This window comes from Halyomorpha halys, unplaced genomic scaffold (genome assembly GCF_000696795.3).
Source record: "Halyomorpha halys isolate HHAL.00 unplaced genomic scaffold, Hhal_1.1 Scaffold1029.1, whole genome shotgun sequence".
Taxonomy (NCBI): domain Eukaryota; kingdom Metazoa; phylum Arthropoda; class Insecta; order Hemiptera; family Pentatomidae; genus Halyomorpha; species Halyomorpha halys.
In genome coordinates this window covers 130,037-154,653 of record NW_027106971.1, presented here as the reverse complement: position 1 = coordinate 154,653, position 24,617 = coordinate 130,037, and the positions used below count along the sequence as shown (strand labels likewise).

Below are 24,617 nucleotides of genomic sequence, written 5' to 3'. Positions count from 1 at the left end.
ACAAAATATTAATTTATTTAAAACATTCAACAAAACAATCGTTCAAGTGGATACATTTGTATAATTCTTTTGAAAAAATATACATACAAATCTAAAACAATATTTTCTTCATGTTAAAACATTATTTAGACAATTAGAGATATTAAAAACAACCAGGTATTTTTTTCTCCCTTCTACTGCAATTTATTGACTATCTTACTGCAATTTATAATTGTTGCTTTTAAACTGTAACAAAACCTGCGCTTTATGATAATAAAATTATAAATTTTATTTTAAAAGCTACAAAATGTGACTGTGGGGTAACTGATGGAAAAACCGATCAAATTTTGAAATCCGATCATTAAATTTTTTTTTTTAATCATTTATTTCTTGTTATTTACAACTGTATAACATATATACAACAAGTAAATTTGCTGAAGGTGAGATTGTGACATGATACAAACATGTGGAGAATCTGCCCATTGATAGAACTCCAATAACATTTCTAGAAAAGAATATCCCGAGGCCATCTTCTTTTCAGACGCCTAGGAGGATTATTAGGTAATGAAAGAGAAGCCAGGTTAGAAACAAGTGGATTTGGGTGGTTGGAAAGTTTTACATGGAAGGAATGGTATCTGTTTGGCCAAATCGGCAACATATGGGACATTGAGGTCATGATGGATGACTTGATTTGTGACAAAATAAGGAGCGTTAAGGATTTTACGAAGGATTTTGAACAGTAAGGATTAGATTCGGGATGAATTTGATGATTTAGTGGAGTCCCAAAGCTCAACTCCGTATGTCCAGATAATTAAAAATTTAAAATGGAGGTGAGCCTTTAAGTTCTTCGTTCATATCGGGTGTTTCATTTTATTCAAGTAAGCAAATGCCAACGTTATAGCCAAACATGCTTTCTGTTTATTAATAATCGAAAGAAACATTGCAGAAGATCTCCACTAATCGATATCTCATTTACAAGAGTCGGATAACCCAACCTAAACCCGAAGACTGAAGCCCAGACTGCTGCAGGACATTCTTTTATAAATTTTTAATAAATATAAAATTAATTCATAGTCACACTACCTCTATTTACTTATTATTATTATTTTATTTCATTTTTTAATTATTATTTTTTTTCTTCTCTCTTCCTTTTTTCAAATTAACTTGTTTCTTTTTACTATTAGAAGATAATTGTTTGTTTTATTTAAGTGTATCAATATCACTATGTTTTGTTATTAATTTTACTTTCCTCTTTTATTAAGAAGCATTATTCTTATCTATTTCTTTTCTTTTCTTTTTTCTTTTCATAAGAACATTTTATATAGTTAGGGGTGTCATTTGTATGACTATACCCCCTCATAATCAACTATTATCAAATATATATAATATAAGTTATATCAACCATGTAAGGCCCACCTGGCCGATCTGGTATAAAAATAAAATAAAAAAGAGTCGGATAGAGTAGGTGTCTTTGTAATTCAAGTCAGTCTGGGCTTTTGAATGATGATTCAAGTCTCTGAAAGACGTTTTGAAAGCAAAGAATTTAGCCGTAGTTCGATTGTTGATCGCCAAGAGCGCTGATTATCGTCAGCGAATGTTCAAAGTACCCAAATTTGTTAGTTACATTCATGACTAAATTCTCAACAATTTTATACCTACAATGGTTGGTAGAATGTATTTTTATTAACGTGATAGAAAGCCCAAAACGAAAAGCTTCTTAATGCAGAAGAATATCAAGTTTGAACTTTGAAGAGAGATTTGTCTCTATTGAAGCTAAACTAAAATACAGAACAAATATTTATATAACTAAGAAGGTTCCATCGTTATAGGGAGTAAGGTCGATGCTTCAGTACTGTTTGACGAGGCTGCCTTCGGATTACTGTTGCTCTGATCTCCGAACTGTATCAAGATGACAAGGTAAGTAGTAGCGGCAGCAATCATCTGAAAAATATATTGTTGTGTAAGAAAAAGATGGAATATAATGTTTAAATTGAAAATAATTGAATTATCTAATGGGGTATAAGTCCAAAAAGAAGCTTTTTTGTGGGGGGAGGGATTTTATCATTTGGACCAAAGATAGTTTGTGATGAAAATAACTACATTATAAAACTGGAAACTTTACACTACATCTCACACTTATGTTGTCATTTCTCAACACATAGAAACTTGGGAACCATTAGGCCAGAAACTGAAGCGGCCTTATCCTTTTCCTGGCTTAAGATCCTTAGTGTAAGAAACGAAGATCAATCTTTGAAGAAGTTTGTCGGGGGGGGGGTGCGGTCAGCAAAGAACAACATAAATAAACAAAACCATATTTATTTATTTTATGCCGACGTTTCGACCTGAGTTTCAGGTCTTCATCAGGGGTTGTGTCGTAGAGGAGGGAAAGATTAGTACTGATCTTTCCCAGTACTAATAGCCAGTACAGTATTACAGTAGCCAGTACTAATCTTTCCCTCCTCTACGACACAACCCCTGATGAAGACCTGAAACTCAGGTCGAAACGTCGGCATAAAATAAATAAATATGGTTTTGTTTATTTATGTTGTTCTTTGCTGACCGCACCCCCCGACAAACTTCTTCAAGCATTAATCTACGGTCAACTATCTACACCTCAATTCGAAGATCAATCTTGTTTTCCCAATAAACAAATATTTTATCCCACTTTGATTTGTCAAGTGGTACAGAGTATCACACATCTTACATTGGAGACAGAACTAATTAATTACACAAAACCACCTCACTGGTACTGGTAATGGTGGGGGCGGGAACAAGTCCGGCAAGTGGCCCTATTGGTCCTTTTTGCCATCCCCATGGCAGTATAACCACAAATTGACTTATTCTTAGCTATAAATTTATCGCTGCCCACACTCAGCGGAGAAGGGGGTGAGTAAAAGTCAGATAAAAAAAAAATATATAATCCCAAAAGGAAAAAAACAAAACAAAACAATAAAGAATAAATTACTCCTTATAGGCGCCACGTTATTTTTCTTGGAAATAACGAAAACCCCGAAGCATTATGCCACAATATAACTAAAATATACCACTATATAAACAATTGTTGAATTATGACCACTGGCGAATACCTTTACATGTAGATAACAGAAAACTTAGGGGTGTTACCTATTCCGTGAACAACAAAAAAACATAAGTAAATAAACAAGTTGAAAGCAGAGAAAGAACAACTGAATTATATGTACAAAAGTTTAATAATAAGAAAAAAAATACATATACAGAGAATGAAAAAGGAAAAAAAAGAATTCTTATCAATTAACAAAACAATTAAAACTTATAGGTTGACTTAACCTTAACCTTAATAACTATATTTACATTATTATCCAAAAGAGTATAAAAGTGAATATAAAATAAAAAACAAGATAAAATTTAGTTCAAACCCCACGTAGTCCTCCACTTCTATTGTTAATGATCGTCTATTGAAGTAAACAACTTAATTTTGAAAAACAAAACATATATGACAACATTTCTCACATGGTGATATTCCGGTTCAAACCATAAAGACAGAGGGCCTTTAAACTATTAACACTTCACATTGAAAAATCGTAACGTGTTCCAAAATGAAACTGTCACCTTCACAAAGCCAAAACTCACTCATCTGAACATACGAGTTCCCAGAATCAAAACTGTCGCCTTCACTCAAACAAAACCCACTCGTCTCAAACATATCGCTCGTGTCTTGTTTTCACCATGACAACCATAACACCTCTTGTCTACGTAGATATCGCCAGTGTTTTTATTTCACCATGGCAACCATAACACCAGACCAATGGAATGGTTCTTTTATTTTAGTATGTGGACCTGTCGATTTGTGTGTTTTAACTTATTTATTCATTAAATTATTTTATCACTATTATTATTATTATTATTTACTTATTTATATTTTTTTAAACTTATTTATGCGATCAAGTATTTTTTTTAACCAACTTTTTATTATATTTTCCTTTAAATCTATGTATTAGTTTTGTTTTGGTAAAATGTATTTATTTGTTTGTTTAACTGTAAACTGATCTACTGCTGTGAATAGTACTTCTCTGGTTTGATCTCACATTGCTGAATTTGTTTAGCGGGTCACTGGGGAGGGTCTGAGAGGGGGGACTCAGGAGAGTGAATTTGTCGATCAAATGAAATAAAAATTGTGAAATGGAAGGGACAAAAGGAATAAAATGAAATATTTGTATTTAGTGTGTAAACTGGAATGAGATTGTAAAAAAAGAATGTTTTCTTTCTTTATTATATCATGTAAAATTTATATATGTTCGATCACGGATTGATCAATATGCTGTGTAATGTAGCAACCCGATGTATTTAGGCAGCAAGGAATTAATAAAGCATTTCTCCCTCTCTCTTATTCCTCTATATCGAAACTTTTCGACTTTTTAATGAAATTCAAAAGGGGCTCCCAATCTATAGAGGATGCCTCATTTCCTGTGATTCTATCAGAACCTAGAAGCTTGTATCTTAGTGACGCTAACCTAGAAGCTTGTATCTTCGTGACCTACCACAATCTGCTATGTAATGTAAGGCAGCCTCTAGGGCCTGTCCGCATAAGCAGCAGGTTTCATCATGGACTACTCCACATATCTTAAGGTGTCTTTTAAGTCTGCAGTGACCTGTCAGGACTCCTATTAATAATCGAAGTTCGTTTCTGTTAAGGCCTAGCAGCCACTTAGTTTTAGAAGTAGAGGGTTTAGTTATTAAAATCTTAACCTGTCTCAGCCCTATACAGCTCCTCCACTCCTTACGTGCTTTCTTCCATGTCCAGTCAAGAACTACTTTTCTCTGATGCCTTTTAGAAATGCCAAGGAATGGTTCTGGTCCTTTGGTGCTCAGTCCCGTTTCTAGCAAGCTGATCAGCTTTTTCATTACCTGTGATTCCCTTGTGTCCTGAGACCCTCACAAGCTGAAGGTTCTTTAAGCACGTTAATGATTCTAATACTTGTTTACACTCTCTTACCAATTTAGAGGTGACTCTAGGTGACTCCAAGGCTTGAAGGGCAGACAGACTATCTGAAAAAATGGTGAGGCCAGTCCTTTCACACCTAGTGACTTCAAGGAATAAAGCTGCTGACAAGATGGCAAACACTTATGCCTCAAAGACAGTCGAGTGCCTATGTAAACCCCCAAAACCACCTCAACATTCTTATTAATATTGGAACATGAGGTTTGCGCACTAAATATTAATCTATTTCTTAACAATTCGAACTTACAGAATGAACCAATGTGTAATCTAGGGGAAAGAAACCACAAGCAGTGAAGACAACTTCTCTCTTCATGGAAATGTGAAGGCGTAACTTTTTCTAAAATCAAAAATTAACATAAAAATATATGAAACTAATGAAATTTCAAGTAATCTAAATAAAATATTTCACCTCTTTACTTACATTATTTGAAATATCATTCGTTTTGTCATCGATCATAAGCTGGTACAAAAGAGTGTTGAACTCAGCGGCCTAAAACATAGTTGTATTAAATATTAATTTAATAACTATACCAAACTATAATATAACTATATCAAAAATATTAATTTACTAAAACTCCATCATGGGGAGCCATTACAGGGATTGGTAGTGTGGCGTCATTCTTTCCAATAATTAAAAAAATTCAAAGAGGTGGGAGATTAGAAAAGAGACTTCTGAGAAAATTGTGGTAAAAAAATATCTTATTTTACTTAGAGAAGTCAGTTTTCCTAAAATATTTAGAAAAAAAGGAACATTTCAGGGAATACTTCCTAGAACTCCGGTAATCTAAAGCAACCCCTCCAGAAGGATTAGAGATGAAGGCCGTAGATATTCTGCATCTGCACTCTGGTGGATGCCTGTAGATTGGTTAGATGGAGTTCGCAAGCGACCCCTCTTAAAAATCCTGCCTGCTCTGATGTGGTGGCGTTCACCTCGCTAATTTTCATCAGGCGGTGATGAACGAGGCGCTCGAAGACAACTAATGTGCTAGAGGGAGTTTTTGGGGTTATAGTGCTAAGTCGAGTCACCTTTCTTCCCCACCTTGAGTTCCAAACAAGGGCTAGTTTCTAGACAGGGGGAAGGTACGAGATCCACATACACGAATTAAATATGTTCCTTAGGAAAGCCTTATCCTTCCTAAGGAACATCTTCTGAAGTAAGTACGGAATTATGTCTTGTCCTGACACGTCATAGTACTGGCTTACTTAAGCTGGGTGAAAATGGAGAAGGCGAGTTCTCATAGGGACTAGGTTGTTGTCCAGATCATGGTGTAGGAACACTTGTCGTCCAACATCCTTTGCTACACAACTTGTAGCCAAATCAACCAGTTCTTCCATGTGCCAGCAGGTCTGCCCCAGATACCAGGTGCAAAGTCCTCATCTTGCTGACAAATGTTCTTTTCAGCTTCCAGAATTACCGAAGATAGTTGTGAGTCTTACGCAGATGAGCCAGGTACTAGCTATCAGTCAGATCATTGCATTGACGGACGATTCTAAAGTTAAGTCATATGCATAGAAAGTCAATTGCGCAGATTGTTCCTCTGGCCAATAAGAGCTAGGATGTGCTTCGGTGGCTCAAGAGATTAGGTTGGACTGCAAGGCAAACATGAAGATGAACCTGTTGTATGCTTACAGGATGGTAGTAGTGATGATCTCGATTGCTAAATCCCCACTCGTTTGATGTCCGTGACTGTGTGAATAGTCCACGCATCATGCATGCCTGAGATGTCGGTTCCCGGGTGGAAGACGGCCAATCTAGTTTTGATAATGTATGTTCTCTGTGGATTGCTGCTACCACATGACAACATACCGATTCCTCACATGTGCGTCTTGCGGTAGTAGCTCCACAAATGTAAGTCCAATCTTCGCTCTCCCACAGGCACAACTGAACATGTATCAATATATCAACTGGATGTCAACTGACTAAATGGGTTTACTCAGTCTGTGCTACTGGGTGAGAGATGTCCCTTCTGACCTGGATTACAGCGCTTTCATAAGCCTGGGTTGAGCAAGACTCGAAGTTTGTAGTATACCAATGAAGGTACATTCGTAGAGGAGGAAACCATGGTGTCAATGATACTATCGACGGTTTGTGCGGCTGCAAATAGAGTTCACCCTGCTTCGTTGCGAGACCCCTGATATGATAGTTGATAATGGTGTGTTCAATCGTAACCTTATGGAAGGACTTTGCTCACCATATAATCTCTTCACCATTCCCACCATCTGGTCCAACTCGGAAGAGCTGGTTGCGGAGGACTCAGAAGCCGGAGCAGGCGTCGATTTTTGGGCTGGCTGCTGCAGTTGATCTAGCCAACACTAATAAATGTTTTTTTATAGAAATAGAATTTATTGGCGTTATTTTTATTTTTTTTAAATTAATTTATTTTATGGTTTGAAAGTAAAATCTACAAGAGGAGCCGTGTTTGAAACGTGTTTATTTAAAATAATGCTCTTGAAGCGAAAGAAGTGGTCGAAATTTTCTGATATTAACAGTAATCTATTCCCACACGAATTCTTAACTCCCCCCCCTAAATTTGAGCTAAATCGGATGAGCATTTTTCAAAATAGAAATGTTTGTCGAAAAAAATACATTTACTTATGCATAAGTGAAAGCAGTTGCCAGAATCTAGTAAATTCGATAGAAGGCCAACTAGATATCAAACCGCATAATTTCTGAAAATTTCATAGAAATTGTTTCAAAAGTTCGATCGTTTATGCCCGAAGGCAAATTTGGCGATAGAAAAATTCTGAACCAAATTTATACCATATCTTAAATTATGAGGGCCTAAATTTTCGATTCTATGGACATTTTTTTTTCTCCTATCTTGTGTGAACATAAAGCTACTCTATCTTTGGTAGTGAGGAGGAAACTAGAATAATTATCATTCATTTTTTTAAATAGAATTCAATGGTTTTTTTTTTTTATATTGTGGCGGACACAAGTTAAGAAGTGAGGGGGGGGGAGAGTTACACGCATCGAAGTGCGGCAAAACAATCAGCGAATTATCTTCCCAAGTGTATAAGTGTATGTATGTGGCTTCGAAACGGATGAATATTTTCTTGATCATCATAATTTATTTTAATTTTCTCCAGTGGTATTAAAAAGTATAATTTTCAGTTCTTTTCTTTTCATCAGTTTGTTCTTCACACCAGAATCTATTTTTTTTGTAATCATTAATTTAAAGTTTATTTTCTGACTAAATATATTGTGTTGGCAACAATATTGTTTATTATTTCATCTCAACTGACATCAAACACTAAAATATGTTGATCAACATATTCGCTTGAATATAAAACAGATCTTAATATAAGATTTTACTATTTATATCTTGTCTTTTTAGTCTTGTGCGGTCAAATTAAAACACAAATAAGCAAATGGCACAATTGAATTAGTTACTTCAATTTATTTGAGTTTTAATTTGACCGCACCCTCCAACCATCTTCTTCTCGTATATATATTGAGTTGTCCCACCCCATATTTTATTATTTAAGTATCTCTTAATTTTTTTTTTTTTTTAACGTTTGGGAAATATTCTATCAATATTTGATTTATCCACTTCTCAAAAATAAAAAATAATTTTAATTCTCTATCTAAAACTTATTGTTTCTTCCTAAATTTAACTTTTTCCTTGTCAAAACATTGTTACATATAAACATTTTCGATAACAAATTTAACTTATTTACAAGAAAAGCACCCATAATAATTGGATATATTTGGTTTACAGGCTTTATTTATAATATAATATACTCTTAAATTGTGTTATATTTGAAGAAATTATTATTAAAATGAATTTTTGAAACCTACATACCTGTTCCTGCATACCAGCACATGATGTGACCATTGTCCACACTTCGTAAGCTCTCACAACAATCCGATAACAAATCATCAAAAATATATCCATTCCACTAAAACTTCGAAGAGTTATCAATTCAATTGTTTTGAGAATGACACTATAAAGATAAGACGTTGACAAAATAAATATGGATGACAAAATGATCAGAATTTGAAGCGAATAGAGACCATTCACGTTTTCACAAACGGTTACAAGAGAGCTATGTGTCGATAGAAGAGTTTGAAATTTATTCGTCTTTATGAATCCGTCCGAAAGAGCAAACTGATTCAATTTTACTATCAACAAGCGCATTCTCCTTTGAACCAAATTCAATAATACAATAAACTGCACTTGAACAATGTTCCCTAAGAGCACTGTCACCAACATAGCGTAAGCATGGAGTATGCTGCGCCACGTACGATAGACGTTGATCTCCCAAAGGTCACAGAGGAACAGCGTAAAGACGAGAAAGACTCGAGTCAGCATGACGGAAAACATGTCCAGCCTCTGGTGTTGAACATGGACTCCAATCCGTGCCAGGTTCGTGTCCAAGGTTTCCAACTTGTTCATTACCCAACGGATAGTAGTGACGTTAGTAACAGCTTTTATGATGGATACGACAAGAGACAGCTCGAGAATGAAGAGCTGAAGCCTGTCCAGGATGAGGGAGAAGTCGGAGTTACTTTCCAGCTTAAAAGTGAGATAGCATGCGTCGGCGAGACTCACGAGGAGAAAGAGGCAAGAGTACGCGAGATGTTGGACAGAGAGCACGAAGGAGTCAGTGTAAGGAGCGACTCCGACGATCTTGGAGACCGAGAAGACAGGGAAGGCCTCCCAGTAGATATCCACGGATTTTGTCATGACGGAGGTGGCGATGAAGAAGGAATGGTGTCAAATATATCCTCGCATTCCAAGGTTAAGAGGTACTACACCTTCTTCAGGACCGTGACTGAGGCTCCTCAATGTCCATGGTGACCTCTTCAGAAACCTTTGTCATCTGTTTGCCTAGTCACTGAACCGAAAATCTACTTCTCCTTAGACCTTGGCACTGTTTAAATAATATATTTGTTAAATAAATTTAAGAACTATTTCATGAAATAATGATTATTTAATGAAGTAATAGTAATCAAATACCAGTATTTATTTCTTGAAATAATAATTCATTCTATAATTGTTCAGTGAAATAAAGTGATATATTTCAGAAACAATTACTTTTTCACTATTTTATTATTTTTAAAAGTATAAAACAGGAAGATGTGGAAAAAAACAAAACAATAAAAACTCAACTAGTAATTAAACTATATTATGTGAGCCAATGTTTTTCCTCACTTTGCAGGGCTTACTGTAATACAACTGTAAATAAATACAAAATTGAATTTTGTGTTTACTTCCATACCTTCTTCCTTTTATGTATTACACACATTCAATCAACAATCTTCCGATATTTTTAAAAATGTTTGAAAATGCAACATAATTATTTCTGAAATACTTCTTAAAATCCATGAATACAGGAAACAAACTGCATTACAGTGAGATAGAGTATAACCATTGCAGCATTGTAGTAGCCACTGTCATGCTGTAAACCATAACATAATTAACATTATGACATCATTCATCATAGTGACATTACTGCCACACTAGGCTCTAGGAGATAGTTGAGAGTTCAGGTTACGGCAGTGAAGCTATTATCATTTTAAGGCTAATTTAAGTGGCAGCACTGTATAGCCAGGGAAGCGAATTAAAATAGCCACTGCCAGGGTGTAAGTGAGAGAGAAATACTTTATTCATCCATGCTGCCCAAATACATCATTTAATAAATAAGATATTTCCTAGCTTCCTTTCTAATCCAAGAATTATTACTCAATGCCCCTCCTAAGAGAACCTGCAATTGAAATTCTCAGTCCAATCCGGTACTACCAGGTCCGGTTTATCTGACATCTACCCTCCACCTCACCAAACTGCAGCGTTTGATAAATCAGTTTTTATCTGAGCTGCAAATCACTGGAACTCCATTCTCTCTAACATACATCATGTACCAACCCTCCTCTCATTTAAAAACCCTTCTATTTTCCCATTTTTTACATCACTAATCTAATCCAATATTATATTAGTAGATTTGAGTAAAATTACAAAATCAATTATTTCAAAAAGAAATTATTTAGGTTGTTTATTGATTTATAGTCTAAAAAATTGTACATTACGCCCACCTTTTGAAATGTTTTATTTCAAATTTCTTGAAAAAGTTTTTCCAGTATATATTATAACAGGACAAAAGTCCTAGTTCAATAACAGAGTAAATATTGAATGCAACAAATAAAGAATATAAAAATTTTGCAAAAACGAAATTGAAGACATGCATAAATTAAATAACTAACTTCATTTAAAATATAAAAGAACTTTAAAGCATACAAATAATTTAAACATATATAAAAGTAATTTAAAAAATACATAAAAACTCAATAACTCAAGAAACATACGAAATATAAATATAAACTTTTTAAAACACTTCATAACATAATAAAGATGAACAACCAATTTAAAACCATTAAACTGCAGAAAATGAATTGCACAATAATTAAAAATTACCTTATAAATTTTATTTTTTGTTAGTAGTATACAATGTGTAAAATTTAATTTTTTTTTAAATACAATTATTATGATCATGAAATGAGAAATTCACTTGTGAAAAAAATAAATGATGATTCATTTAAATTCCCTTTTTAAAGCCTATTTTATAATCAAACAAATACATTTAATTTTTTTTTTAATTGCTCGAGTAAAATCAGGTATACATTTTCATCTAAACTATAAATGGCTGAAGATCGCATATTTCAGTGGAGAAACAAAATTGATATCCTGGTATCATCTAATTCTATAACTGAATGACTTGGGCAGCACATTTTTGAAATAAATTAGAATTTTTCACAAAATGCTCCTTTATTTTTCTATAAAGCTATTTTCTTAAACCACAATTCCAACATTTTTACCTATAATATTATGAAATATAAGTTACATAAAACATTAAATAAAAATTGCAGAATTATTCAAAACTATTCTATTGAACAATTCTCATTGTGTGGCTTGTCATATTCTTGTCTTGATTCCTTTAATTGAGTCAAATAATGCAATAAGGAACTACTTACATTTTTTATTAATTATTTTTTATAATTAAAAAGAGTATTGATATATTTTTTTTTTAATTTAAAAGCAAAAGTCAGCCTAAAGATGGCTAATTCGGCCAAAACGTTGGCCCTGTAATATGAGTCGATGAAGAATTGTTGAGACTACTTGGATATCTTTTGTTATATATTTTTATTTTTTCGGATCTTTCGATTTTTTTTTTAACTTATGTAATCCCTTAACTTATTTATCCATAAAGTATTTCTTTTAACTTATCTATTCATTGAAGTATTTCTTTTAACTAACTTTTTTTTTAAATCTATTAATTAGTTTTTTTTTACTATCTGTTTCTTTTTATATACTGATCTATTGCGGTGACTAATATGTCTTTGGTTTGAGTTAACATTGCTGTCTAATAATAAATTCGTTTAATTTTTTTAATGGATCAAACGTGAGTAACGGATCACTGGAGAGGGTCTGAGAGAGTGGAATAGGGAGAATAAAATTGCCAATTAAATGGAATAAAATTTTGAAATGGAATGAAATTGTTAAATTAAAAAAAAAAAAAATAGAATATTTTTATTTAGTGTGTAGACGAGTATTGATTGTAAAATAAAAAGGTAGGGAAAAAAAATTGATGTTAAATCTTGTGAATATATGAATAGTATATATGTCCGATCATGGATTGATACCAATCTGTTGTGTATTCTAGTAACCCAATGTATTTAGGCAGCATGGCTCTCTATATTTAAATAAACTAAATTAAGCAGGAAAAAAAACAATTGAAGGAAATTAAATAAGATGATGCAAAGGAGATAATAGTGAGTATAAATCAGTACCGCGGTAAAAGAAGTAAATGTCTTTGTTTTTATGATTGGGGATTTAATTGTTTTATAGAAATTAATTTATACCTTCAATGGTAAAAAAAGCACTGAAAAATGGTGTCATGATGGTAAATGTTAAGTGGTATGTGCAATAATGTGCAGTAGTCTGGTCACCTAATTTATAAATTATTGAGGAAAATTGTAAAATATAACAAAGTCTATTGAGTTAATAGATTTTAATAAAATTACAAGAAGATAAAAGTCCTATGATATTTTCAGTTCTTGAAATGATTCTTAGTTACTAAAATGTTGAAATTGGAATAAATTAAATCAAACTTTTACTTGGTAACCTAATTTACCATAACTTTACCTCAAAAACTTATAATCCACATGTTATGAATAATTAGTTAATAACCTTATCAATTTCCTGAATTAACAATGTTTCACGATTTTAGTTAGTCAGTATATGAATTAATACATCTATTTATTCTAATAATTATTTATTATTTTTTTCTAATATGTGATATTTCTAACTATTTTACTATTTAAGGCTCCGATCTAACAATAAACATTATTTTATTTTGACACTCTGTTCTATCACATGGACATGTGAATAGATGGAACGAAAGATAATATTTAACAAAAATACTATTGGATGTTTTAGTATTTTCGAAAAATCTATAAACATGTTTATATATAGACTCATATAATCAACGCTACTCCTTTCATTTTCATTTTATTTATTTATTGGATTATACCTTAAGATTCTGATTGGTTAGAAGATTTTTTATTATTACCTTTTTGATAATAAAAAAAATATACTGTTGTTTATATATTTTCTGTATTTGATGTTTCATATTTTCTGTTCTGTATTTTTGTTTAAAATTCATTTTAATAAAATTAGAATAATATTACAGGTATCAAAAGTAGGCTTTAGAGCCAGAGAGTAAAATATAAAATAAAAATGATATTATAAACCATCCTAAAGTATAATGAAAATAATGAATTTGAAAAGATTAAAAGGACAACAATAATTAACAGAATAAAAGTAGAACAAATAAAAATAAAACATAAGGTGATTAACTTCTGATAATAAATTAAAAAAAGAAATATAAAAAAATCAGAAACAATTAAAATTAAAATAATAAATGAAAAGGTACAATTTCTGCTAATATACATATTTACAATTATAAGCGAAAATCTGAAACATCAAATACAGAAAATATATAAACAACAGTATATTTCTTTTTTATTATCAAAAAGGTAATAATAATAAAAAATCTTCTAACCAATCATAATCTTAAGGAATAATCCAATAAATGAAATAAAATGAAAATGAAAGGAGTAGCGTTGATTATATGAGTCTATATATAAACATGTTTATAGATTTTTCGTAAATACTAAAACATCCAATAGTATTTTTGTTAAATATTATCTTTCGTTCCATCTATTCACATCTCCATGTGATAGAACTGAGTGTCAAAATAATATAATGTTTATTGGTAGATCGGAGCCTTAAATAGTAAAATAGTTAGAAATATCACATATTAGAAAAAAATAATAAATAATTATTAGAATAAATAGATGTATTAATTCATATACTGACTAACTAAAATGGTGAAACATTGTTAATTCAGGAAATTGACAAGGTTATTAACTAATAATTCATAACATGTGGATTATAAGTTTTTGAGGTAAAATTATGGTAAATTAGGTTACCAAGTAAAAGTTTGATTTAATTTATTCCAATTTCAACTTTTAACTAACTAAGAACCATTTTCAAGAACCAAAATTATCATGCAACTCTTATCTTCTTGTAATTTCATTAAATACATTCAATACACTTTGTTATATTTTACAATTTTCATCAATAATTAATAAATTAGGTGATCAGACTACTGCACACTATTGCACATACCGCTCAACATTTACCATCATGACACCATTTTTCAGTGCTTTTTTTACCATTGAAGATATAAATTAATTCCTATAAAACAATTAAATCCCCAATCATAAAAACAAAGACATTTATTTCTTACTTTTTTTTCTACTTCTGCAGGTTTTTCCCCTCAAAGGGTTGGTAAGTCAGACCATCCCTCCACTTCTCTCTGTTCCACCAGTCTTCCTTTTCTAGTGCCCTGCCAGCCTCCTCCACTTGGTTCAGGGTCTTCCTCTCCTCTGTCTTCCTGGTTGTTTCCATTGCAGAAGTCTCTTTGGCCACTTACATACCATTGCAGCCTGTTCCTAATATCCTCATTCCTGACTCTATTTAGGCGAGTAATCCTCAGGCATCTCCTCCAGAAATCCATCTCTGCCGCTTGTAGTTTGGAGTAGAGTCCAAGGTTAAGTGTCCAGGTTTCTGTGGCGTAGTTAAGTGAGGGCTAAACAATACTTCTAAAAATTCACCTATTGTTGTCCGTTGAAATGACCGTATCCCAGAGGACTGGGTGCAACATTCTAGTTAACCTTCTTGCCAGACCAGCTCTCCTCCTAACCTCTGGTTCTGACTCACCGTTCCCATCTATTGTTGACCACAGGTATTTGAAGGAGTCTACCTTCTTAAATACACTTCCATTAATCTGAAGGTCCAAAGAGGCTGCAGTTTAATGACAGGTATTTGGCCTTATCAAAATTTATTTGTAGACTCCACAGGCTGTATTCTTTTTTCAGGGCTTTCAGCGCTTCTTCCAGGCCATCTCTGCAATATTTGACCACGGCTTGGTCGTCAGCAAAGAAAAGGGAAAACAGCACATTTTATTTCTTTAAAAGAAAAAAAAAAATCTATATTATTTTATCAGATTTGTTGAGCCATTTCAACAAATCTGATAAAATAAGTATATTTTAATGATAAAATGGTGGAGAAAGGAAATAAACTAAATACAACAAAATGGAAACCTATGGATGGAAATTATATATATTGGAAGAGGATAAAAAAATGTGCATAAACTTAGATCGTAAAATGTTATAAGTCACTTATTCCTGAAAAATGGGTTTTGCTCAGCATCTCCTTTGTTGATGTTCAGGTAGCCAAAATTTTTCAATTTTTTTCTCAAGTTAAAAAAAAAGCAATGATTGCAAATTGTAACATGTAAGTCAAATCCACTAAATTGTATGCAGGCAAACATTTTTTTTTTTTAATTTAAACTCTTGAAGAAATGTAAAAGTGACTTGTTCATCAAAATTTCAAGTAGAATCTAGCATTTTAATTAAAAGAAAATTATAAGGGAATGTTACATCTCGTATCTATTGAATAAATTAATTTTGAAGTAACAAAGAATAGTCGAAACCAAATGCATAAATATATATAACAGTTCTTATATTAAACCAGAGGCCTTCAGTCGTGTAGAATACTTTAATTTTTTTATCTATGATTTGAAATAATTACAAAATATAAATGATTATCAATTTTAAATTAAAACAGTTAATAAGATACTAAATTGTTATTGATAGATATTTTATAGACCTGGTTTCGAATTATTTACAGAGAACAATAACATAAATGAATGCATTCCAATTAACAGCATGCAAATTTAAGAAATTATTAAACATTCTCCTGTAATGAAACTTATAATGTTAAATGCAACGAACGCCAGCATCAGAGAAACAATTACCTGTTAATAATAACATACAAAGGTATGTTTTCTTATCAATTTAACTCTTTTGGTTAACAATAATAATTATTAATTATATACCAACATGAGGACAATATTGTTTTTTATGAGTGTTAAAGAGTTCTGTTGAACACAATCTACAATCACTATAGTCCAAGGGCCTGGGGAAAAAAAGGGAAATTATTTTACCTCAGTTTATGATTACTTTAATGAAAACGATATATAATTAATAGTCAAAATTTATGACTCAGCCAACCATAGTTGGGGGAATAAAAAAATGTGGCAGTTTCAAAACACCAAAAACTAATCTTTCATTATAGTTTCTCATCTCTAAAACTACCTTCAATACTAAAATAACCTACTTGAAGAAGTTTGTCGGGGGGTGCGGTCAGCAAAGAACAACATAAATAAACAAAACCATATTTATTTATTTTATGCCGACGTTTCGACCTGAGTTTCAGGTCTTCATCAGGGGTTGTGTCTTAGAGGAGGGAAATATTCGTACTGAATATTTCATTGGGTACGAATATTTCCCTCCTCTAAGACACAACCCCTGATGAAGACCTGAAACTCAGGTCGAAACGTCGGCATAAAATAAATAAATATGGTTTTGTTTATTTATGTTGTTCTTTGCTGACCGCACCCCCCGACAAACTTCTTCAAGCATTAATCTGTGGTCAACTATCTACACCTCAATTAAAATAACCTATTATAAAAATATTTAAAGTAAATTTGCTATAATATGAGCTCTATTATGCTATTTACGTTTAGCAGTTACAGAGATACAGTTTTCCAAAAAGGAATATGTTTTTTATTCCATATAATGAAAAATCAATATTTCGTGAATGTATTTTGGTAAATATCACATAACATCGATTTTATCTTGTTTGCAAAAAATTTTGCTCTTTGAAAAACTATAACACGAGAACTATTGAACGTAACAGTACAAGAACCAGGAAGGAAAAAAAAAAAGGCAGTTATTTCACCCCAATGTTTCATTACTTTAATGAAAACTACGTGTATATATATACATACATACCATCATTTACCACGATGAAATTTTGGGCAGCTGAATTTAAACTTGGCCGTAAGAGCTTGGGAGACGATGAACGTTCGGGACCTCCAAAAACTGCAACTACCGACGAAATTATCACCAAAGTTCACCAAAAGAACGTGTTTGTTATATATTAAATCAACATTTAGATATGAGAAAGCTGTCCGCACGTTGGGTGCCGCGAATTAAATAACATAAAAATCAGTGAAGACTAAAATGACTTTATTCTAACATATTTACTAGAACTACACGTTACTGTTACTCAGTCTCTATCTTCTGACTTAGCTATCTAGTCTAGGAAATATATATGAACACTTGAGAAGAGGGGGTAGGAAGAATAGTGAAATAGGAGAAGGGGTTTGGACCAATCAGATAATTTAGGAAATTAGGCGGAGCCTAGAGAGCTTATGAAATTAGAAGTAAATATCTGGGAGGGGGAAAAATGCGTGACTAGAAGCAGGGTGTGAGGCTTCCAAGAAATTGGGGTAAGAGTCATGATCTTGTGAGAACTAACTTTCATGTGTTAAACATAAAATAGTTAGACTGATGCAAGTCCATTGTGAGATGACAGCATGTGCCTGCCTAAGTGTCAGCCCTTGCTATTGATACAGGATACTAAGGGCTGTTAGAAGGGTCTCTGGGGCCTTCTTAGAACCTAGTCGTTTTTATTGGGTTCCTTTTTCTATAAAATTGTAAGAGAATGTGGACATATATAAGGGGCAATTGATTAAATTTATAATACCGGTTCCTTAATTCGCGTTTGCTCACGTTAGACAGAAAATGTGTTCGAATGAACATTTTCAACGCTCTGTTGGCGCAATAAATCCGAGTTTTGGCTCTGATTAATTACTGTAGATGAAACTTGGATACACCATTATACGCCCGAAACAAAAATACAGTCCAAACAGTGGACTGCAAAGGGGGAACCGGCTCCAAAAAAAGCAAAAACTTTTCTCGGCTGGGAAAGTTATGGTGACTGTTTTGGGATAGTCATGGAGTTATTTCAATCGACTATCTTCAAAAAGGAAAACCAGTACAGGAGCATACTGCGCATCATTACTCGACAAGCTGAAGGCAGAACCTGAGGAAAAACGGCCACGTTTGCAGAACAAGAAGATCCTGTTTCACCAAGGCAAAGCACCGTATCACACCTCAGTGGTTCCTAATTCAAATCAAATCCACGAATTGCGGTTTGAACAGCTTGACCATCCGCCTTACTCGCCAGATCTCGCCCCAAGCGAATTCTTTTTGTTCCCTCATCTAAAAATTGCGCTCGGAGGACAGAGATTTTCGTCAAATGAAGAGGCAATCACCTTCGTGAACAATTATTTTGCAGAGAAAAACGCCGAGTACTTTTTGGACGGGTAACATGTTGAAAAATAAAAAATAAAAAAATCAGAAAAATTGTCTATTTTTATTTATATTATTTCAATTTCTTGAGACAAGGTAATTATTTATTAAATTAATTAAAAAATTCGTATCCATTTTTGTCTCAACACTTTATTTTTCACCAGTCCAACGTTTCGGCCATTCTAGCCATCCTCAAGGACATCTTCAATATAATTTCTTCCTCACATTAATTTAACAAGGTTGGCTATTTTAACCTTGTTGTATAGTAATGTATTAATTGTTGATAATCTTATATAAGAAAAATTAAATATTAATGATTTTAAATTTTAAAAATAGGCTTTTAACTTATAATAAAGAAAATGACTAGGGCAGAATAGCCTGCTAAAGAAACTTTAAATTAATGTGAGGAAGAAAATATATTGAAGATGTCCTTGAGGATGGCTAGAATGGCCGAAACGTTGGACTGGTGAAAAATAAAGTGTTGAGACAAAAATGGATACGAATATTTGATTTATTTAATAAATATCTATTTTTGTTAGGTTGGAAACTTTTCAGACCACCCTTTTAGATTCTATCAAATGTGATTCTATATACAGAACTAGAGTAATAAATTGTAGACAAATATCCGTTAGAACTATTTATAAATATGGTAAAGTAAAATGTTAACAAAAGATGAAATAAATATTGTAAAGGTGAGATAAAATGAAGCATTAAGAAAATTAATAAATCTTTCATTTAGCCCTGACGAAGCTCTGCAAAGTGGGGGAAAACGTTGGTTAATAATAAATAGTTTTCTTTTACTATTTTGATACCTTTATTTACCGCCACCCAGACTATCTTTCTACAAAACTATTTATAATTACTAGTCGAAATCGATGAGTCTGTCAAGTATACGTAGGGAAAATGAAAAATTGCGGCTGTTTCAAAACGTTAAAAAAAAATTAATTTTTCATTCGGAGCTCTATATCTCTATATACCCTAATAGGGCTATTTACATTCAGTAGTTCCCGAGATGTTGCCTGTTACAAAATCAACATTACATAAAAAATGCACTGAAAAATCAATAGTCAGTGAATTTATATTAAGAAATCTATATCTCAAAAACCATTTGACGTACAGATGTCTATTAGCACTCGAATTAAAGCTAGTTTAATGAGCTATAAAGTAGTTTATGCCGTTTTTCTTCGGAGAACTTGTTGTTCTTATGATAATTGCTAAAATAAATTGATTTACAGTTGTTCGGACTAAATTTCATGAGCAAATTTTATATTCATATGCGAATATCATGAAAACTACTACCCCTACGAAGATACGTGACATAAACTACTTTATAGTAAGGTTAATTACTTTTGTTACTAATTACATATATATATATATCACATTTTATAAATGTGGTACATATATATATACACACGCAAGGTTATATATATACAGGGCTATATCTCTGACTCCTCCACACGCTCCCGATTTATTGTCAATGTCTGTTTGAACCTATTACTTTGAACAGACCTTATGAAGCTCTGCAAAGTCGGACGTTAAATAGTTAAAAACTATTTGTTTTTTTACCGCAACCCTGACCATCTGTATATATTTAATTATTTTTATTTTGAAAACTGGTAGACATAAGTACGTTCTATGGTTCCAGAAGTTTATTTTTTTTTTCAAAAATCAAAACTTTTGTCCCAACCATTTGAAATTAACATTTATATTGTCAAATATAAAAACTACTATTCATACGCAGATAAACGTTATAAACTACTTTATAGTACATTAAACTAGCTTTAATTTGAGTGCTGGCAGACATCTTTACGACGAATGGTTTTTGGTTATAGATATCTCGATATAAATTCACTTACTACTGATTTTTCAATGTATTTTTTATGAAATGTTGCTTTTTAAAAAGCTATATCTCCAGAACTATTGGACGTATACAGGGCTTATATTCCAGCGAATTCATACTACTTAAAATGATTCCATTAGATTTAAGAAGTAGGTATTTTTAACAAAATGGATCTATGAATGAAAAATTAATTTTTTTAACGTTGTGAAACAGCCACCATTCTTTATTCCCCCTAATAACTTGGCAAATTTATGAATTCAGACAAGTAATTATACGTAGTTTTCAAATATGAAGATGGTCAGGGTTACGGTCAAAAAACAACAAAATAGTTTTCAACTATTTGTCTGACGTTTTGCTCCATTTTGCAGGGCTATTCATGACGATAGGTTATACGATACCTATCGTCTTCTCCTCAACAACTGTTTAACCTATCGTCTTGAACAGCCCTGATGAAGCCCTGCAAAGTGGAGCAAAACGTCAGACAATAAATACTTGAAAACTATTTAGTTCTTTTTTTACCGTAACCCTGATCATCTTCAGGGTCATTTCAATTATACTGTCAACTATTTATATTTATTTATTTTATCTATTTATATCAATGTATTTTATTAACAAAACAAAAACATATTTTCGTATTTTCTCTGTATATGTATTTTAATGTTTTGTCAATTCTTATAATGTTTGTATATTGTTTTTATTTAGCCCTGCAAAGTGGGGCGAAACGTAGGTTAACAATAAATAGTTTTAAAGGAGATAATTGGAGTGAGCGGTCAAAATATAACACAAACCATCTCGTGTAAGTCATCCACCGTCAACTATCTCTTATGATTAATAAATAGTTTTCTTTTACTATTTTGATACCTTTATTGAACGAAACCCTGACTATCTTCCAACAGTCTACTTCTACGGACAACTATCTCCTTCTAATTTACATTTTTTCATTAAAATAATAAAAACTTGTGATGAAATCACTGCTTTTTTTCTCCTCTTGGGATCTTGTACTATAAAGAACTCCACTATTAGATATGATATTTTACATTTTTAACTCTCCTTTTATCCTATTCATCCCTCTATTCTCAGTCCGCTGGTGTTCCTCAAGGTAGTATCCTTGGTCCCATCCTCTACACAGTCTATACAGCTGACACTCCATCCAATCCTAACACTATCCTCACCACGTATGCCGATGACACATGTGTGCTCGCTGTTAATAATAACCCATTAATTGTAACCCAAAATCTCCAATCCCATATCACAAGCCTCGAAGATTGGTGTAATTGGAGGATTAAGATAAATTCCAACAAATCCCATGAAATCACCTTTACCTTTCGTCGTAAACCTACTGACTGCCCTACAGTTTCATTTAATGATGTTACTCCTACCCCTGTCGAACAGATCCGCTACCTTGGACCACATTTGGACAAGCGATTAACCTGGAATCCTCACACCAGACTGAAAAGACAGGCGAGTCGATTTCGACTATTACAGCACTTACTAGACAAATGGTCTAAACTTCCAACACATTACAAAAGACTCATCTACATGACTGTAATAAGGCCAGTCTGGACATACGGAGTTAAGCTTTGGGGCTCCACTAAACCTTCGAATTCCTCTCGTATTCAATCCTTAGAATCCAAAATCCTTCGTAAAATCCTCAATGCTCCTTACTTTGTCACAAATAAAATCATACATAAAGACCTTAATGTTCCCTATGTAACCGATCTAGCCCGAACCAGATATCACTCCTTCCATTATAAACTCTCTAACTACTCAAACCCCCTAGTTTCTAATCTTGCATCCTCTTCCATTCCTGATAATCCTCCGAGGCGCCTGAAAAGAAGATGGCCACGAGACCAGCTAATGTAAAATGTCATTAGAGTGCTACCATTGGGTAGTTTCTCTACACGCCTGTAACACTCCAATTTAACTTAGATCACATTTACTAAATGTATTATAATGCACAGTTGTAAATAGTAATAAATAAATATTTAAAAAAAAAAATAATCTCCTTTAAATAATATACATCAAGTTTTTTTTTTTTTCTGTTGTAGCTAGTTTTAAAGCTATGGAGATGTGGAAAAATTAGCAGACATTTTGGGCTTTTCCGAACAAAATAAACTTCAGGTGTTATGCACCTTAAATATTTCAACATTTACCATACTTCTATACTCGTCGTAAAAATTAAATCTTTTCCAAACAGAAAATAACGCGCATTTTTTTACTTGAAAGAACTTTAATTTTTAACTTAAAATTTTTTGTAACTTCTAGAATATTTTTCTTTAGATATTAAGTTTCAGAACATTGGTACCTTTTGGGACCCATGAGATATTTATTTTTGGAGGTCATGGATAGATTTATTTTTGAGGCATGGGATGAATATAATTTTTGGGCGTTGGGAGGATTTGTTTTGGGACCCGGGGCCGAATCAATTTTGGGGCTCAGGACGGATTAATTTTAGGAAGTGGGATTGATACAATTTTAAGGTCTCGGGTAAATTTGTTTTTTGGGGTCCGTGGTGAATTGGTGTTTGGAGACCAGAGTGGAAAATTATGAGATCCTGGGCTGATACAATTTCAAGTTTTAGTGAAAATATATAAGTTCAATACTTTCCGCCTATCGGCATTACATTTGGTAAGGTTGATGTGATAGTTCATACACATGACATATGACAGTTAAACGTGGCAGTTAGACCACTGACATTACTTACACTATTAACGATTACGCCACCAGTGCGATATTACAGTCATGACAGCATTTACTGTCACGAACTATCAATTATTTACATCATGGTTGTGGCTAACAATTTTACCGCAACAATGAAAAGTATACGAAGGCGTATACATGTGGTAGTTAATGTGACATTTACTACACTGGCATTACTCGTACTATCAACTATCACGCCAAAAAGCTAGAGACAGTGCAATCATGACTACAACAATCATACAGTAACTATTATAACGATTCTCCAAGAGCGGGTATTTTTTGTAGTCAGGGGAATCGGCATTACTGCAGATGAGTTAAATTATACGCAATTATTAAGAGTGAAGAAGTAATTTTAATTGCAATTACTTAGCTTCAAGAATTAATTGTAATTAATTTATAATCACAATTAGAATTACAGTATTGTATTGTAAGGAGTAATTGCAATTATTTTTACACAAATAATTGTAATTGTGTCTTTACAATTACTTCTGTGTAATTGTTCTTGGAAACCACGAACTTTATTATAGTGCGACTAAAGCATGTAACTGAAGGTACAATCAAATTACTCATGTAATTATTCCTGCCCAACTGTGGTTGGTAAACTCTTCAATTTCGACCCTTGACTGTAAATAGTTTTCAGTAAAGTAATCAATAATCGAGGTGAAATAACTTCTAGTTTTCTTCTCTTGGGCCCTTGGACTACTAAAAATTAGGCACTATGTTCAGATATAAGATATTTTTATTAATAGACTATTTTAAATAAGTATTATACTGAGTTCATCTTTCTAGTATTAAATTCATGAATAAATTGAATATTGTAACAAATAATGTTATTGTTAGTTTAGACATTTTAAAGAGGCTAAAATGAAATATTTTATTCATATTCAAATGATCTTTATTTTAGAAAGAGTTTGAGGCTGGCAATATTCTTTTCTTATAATGAAAAGGTCTTAATTAAAAAATTTGAAGTATTTTATAAATATCATAAACAATTTATAAATAAGATTGATACTTACCCGATAGTAAAATGCTCTATAGTTCCTATGACTTTGTTAGAGCTCAGAATAAATACGAATGATGAATGTCCTGACATGTGGAGCCTATTCTAGTACAATTGTTAGAAAGAGAAAATTCGTGTAAATTCTATTCCCGCCAATTTTCTACTGCCATTATGATTGCTAGGGAACAGTTGTCATAGACACCAATTTTAAGTTCAACTTGCATTCTTAAATGTTAAATCCAAAATTAAAATATTTATACTTATTTTTAATGAACTAAGCTTCCAGTTATTGTCAATATGAAGTTCTGTAGAACTTTTTAACAATTTTTTT

General features: G+C 32.5%; 1 protein-coding gene across 3 annotated transcripts; it reads right to left on the bottom strand.

Annotated features, from left to right (window-relative positions):
* On the bottom strand, positions 1-24,526 carry LOC106687931 (putative gustatory receptor 28a). 3 transcript variants are annotated; one of them, XR_010842853.1, is made up of 4 exons: positions 24,303-24,526; positions 5,379-5,447; positions 5,205-5,294; positions 1-1,920 (listed from the first exon to the last, which is right to left on the bottom strand). XR_010842853.1 is itself a non-coding variant. In XM_067045264.1 (4 exons), exons 1-4 carry the CDS (start codon positions 10,208-10,210, stop codon positions 1,786-1,788), a joined length of 321 nt encoding a protein of 106 aa, XP_066901365.1. In that variant the 5' UTR covers positions 10,211-10,386; the 3' UTR covers positions 1-1,785. The 3 variants fall into 3 exon arrangements, 1 of the variants encoding a protein (XP_066901365.1); XM_067045264.1 differs by lacking the exon at positions 24,303-24,526 and adding an exon at positions 10,184-10,386; XR_010842852.1 differs by lacking the exons at positions 5,205-5,294; positions 5,379-5,447; positions 24,303-24,526 and adding an exon at positions 3,589-3,677.
* Positions 24,527-24,617: the final 91 nt, after the last annotated feature.

Coding starts and splice junctions, on each gene's coding strand:
- LOC106687931 (XM_067045264.1), bottom strand. CDS start 10,210: ATGTGTGTAATACATAAAAGGAAGAAG. Junction 5,448..10,183: donor TAATACATAAAAGGAAGAAG/GTATGGAAGTAA, acceptor ACTATGTTTTAG/GCCGCTGAGTTCAACACTCT. Junction 5,295..5,378: donor CGAATGATATTTCAAATAAT/GTAAGTAAAGAG, acceptor TTTTGATTTTAG/AAAAAGTTACGCCTTCACAT.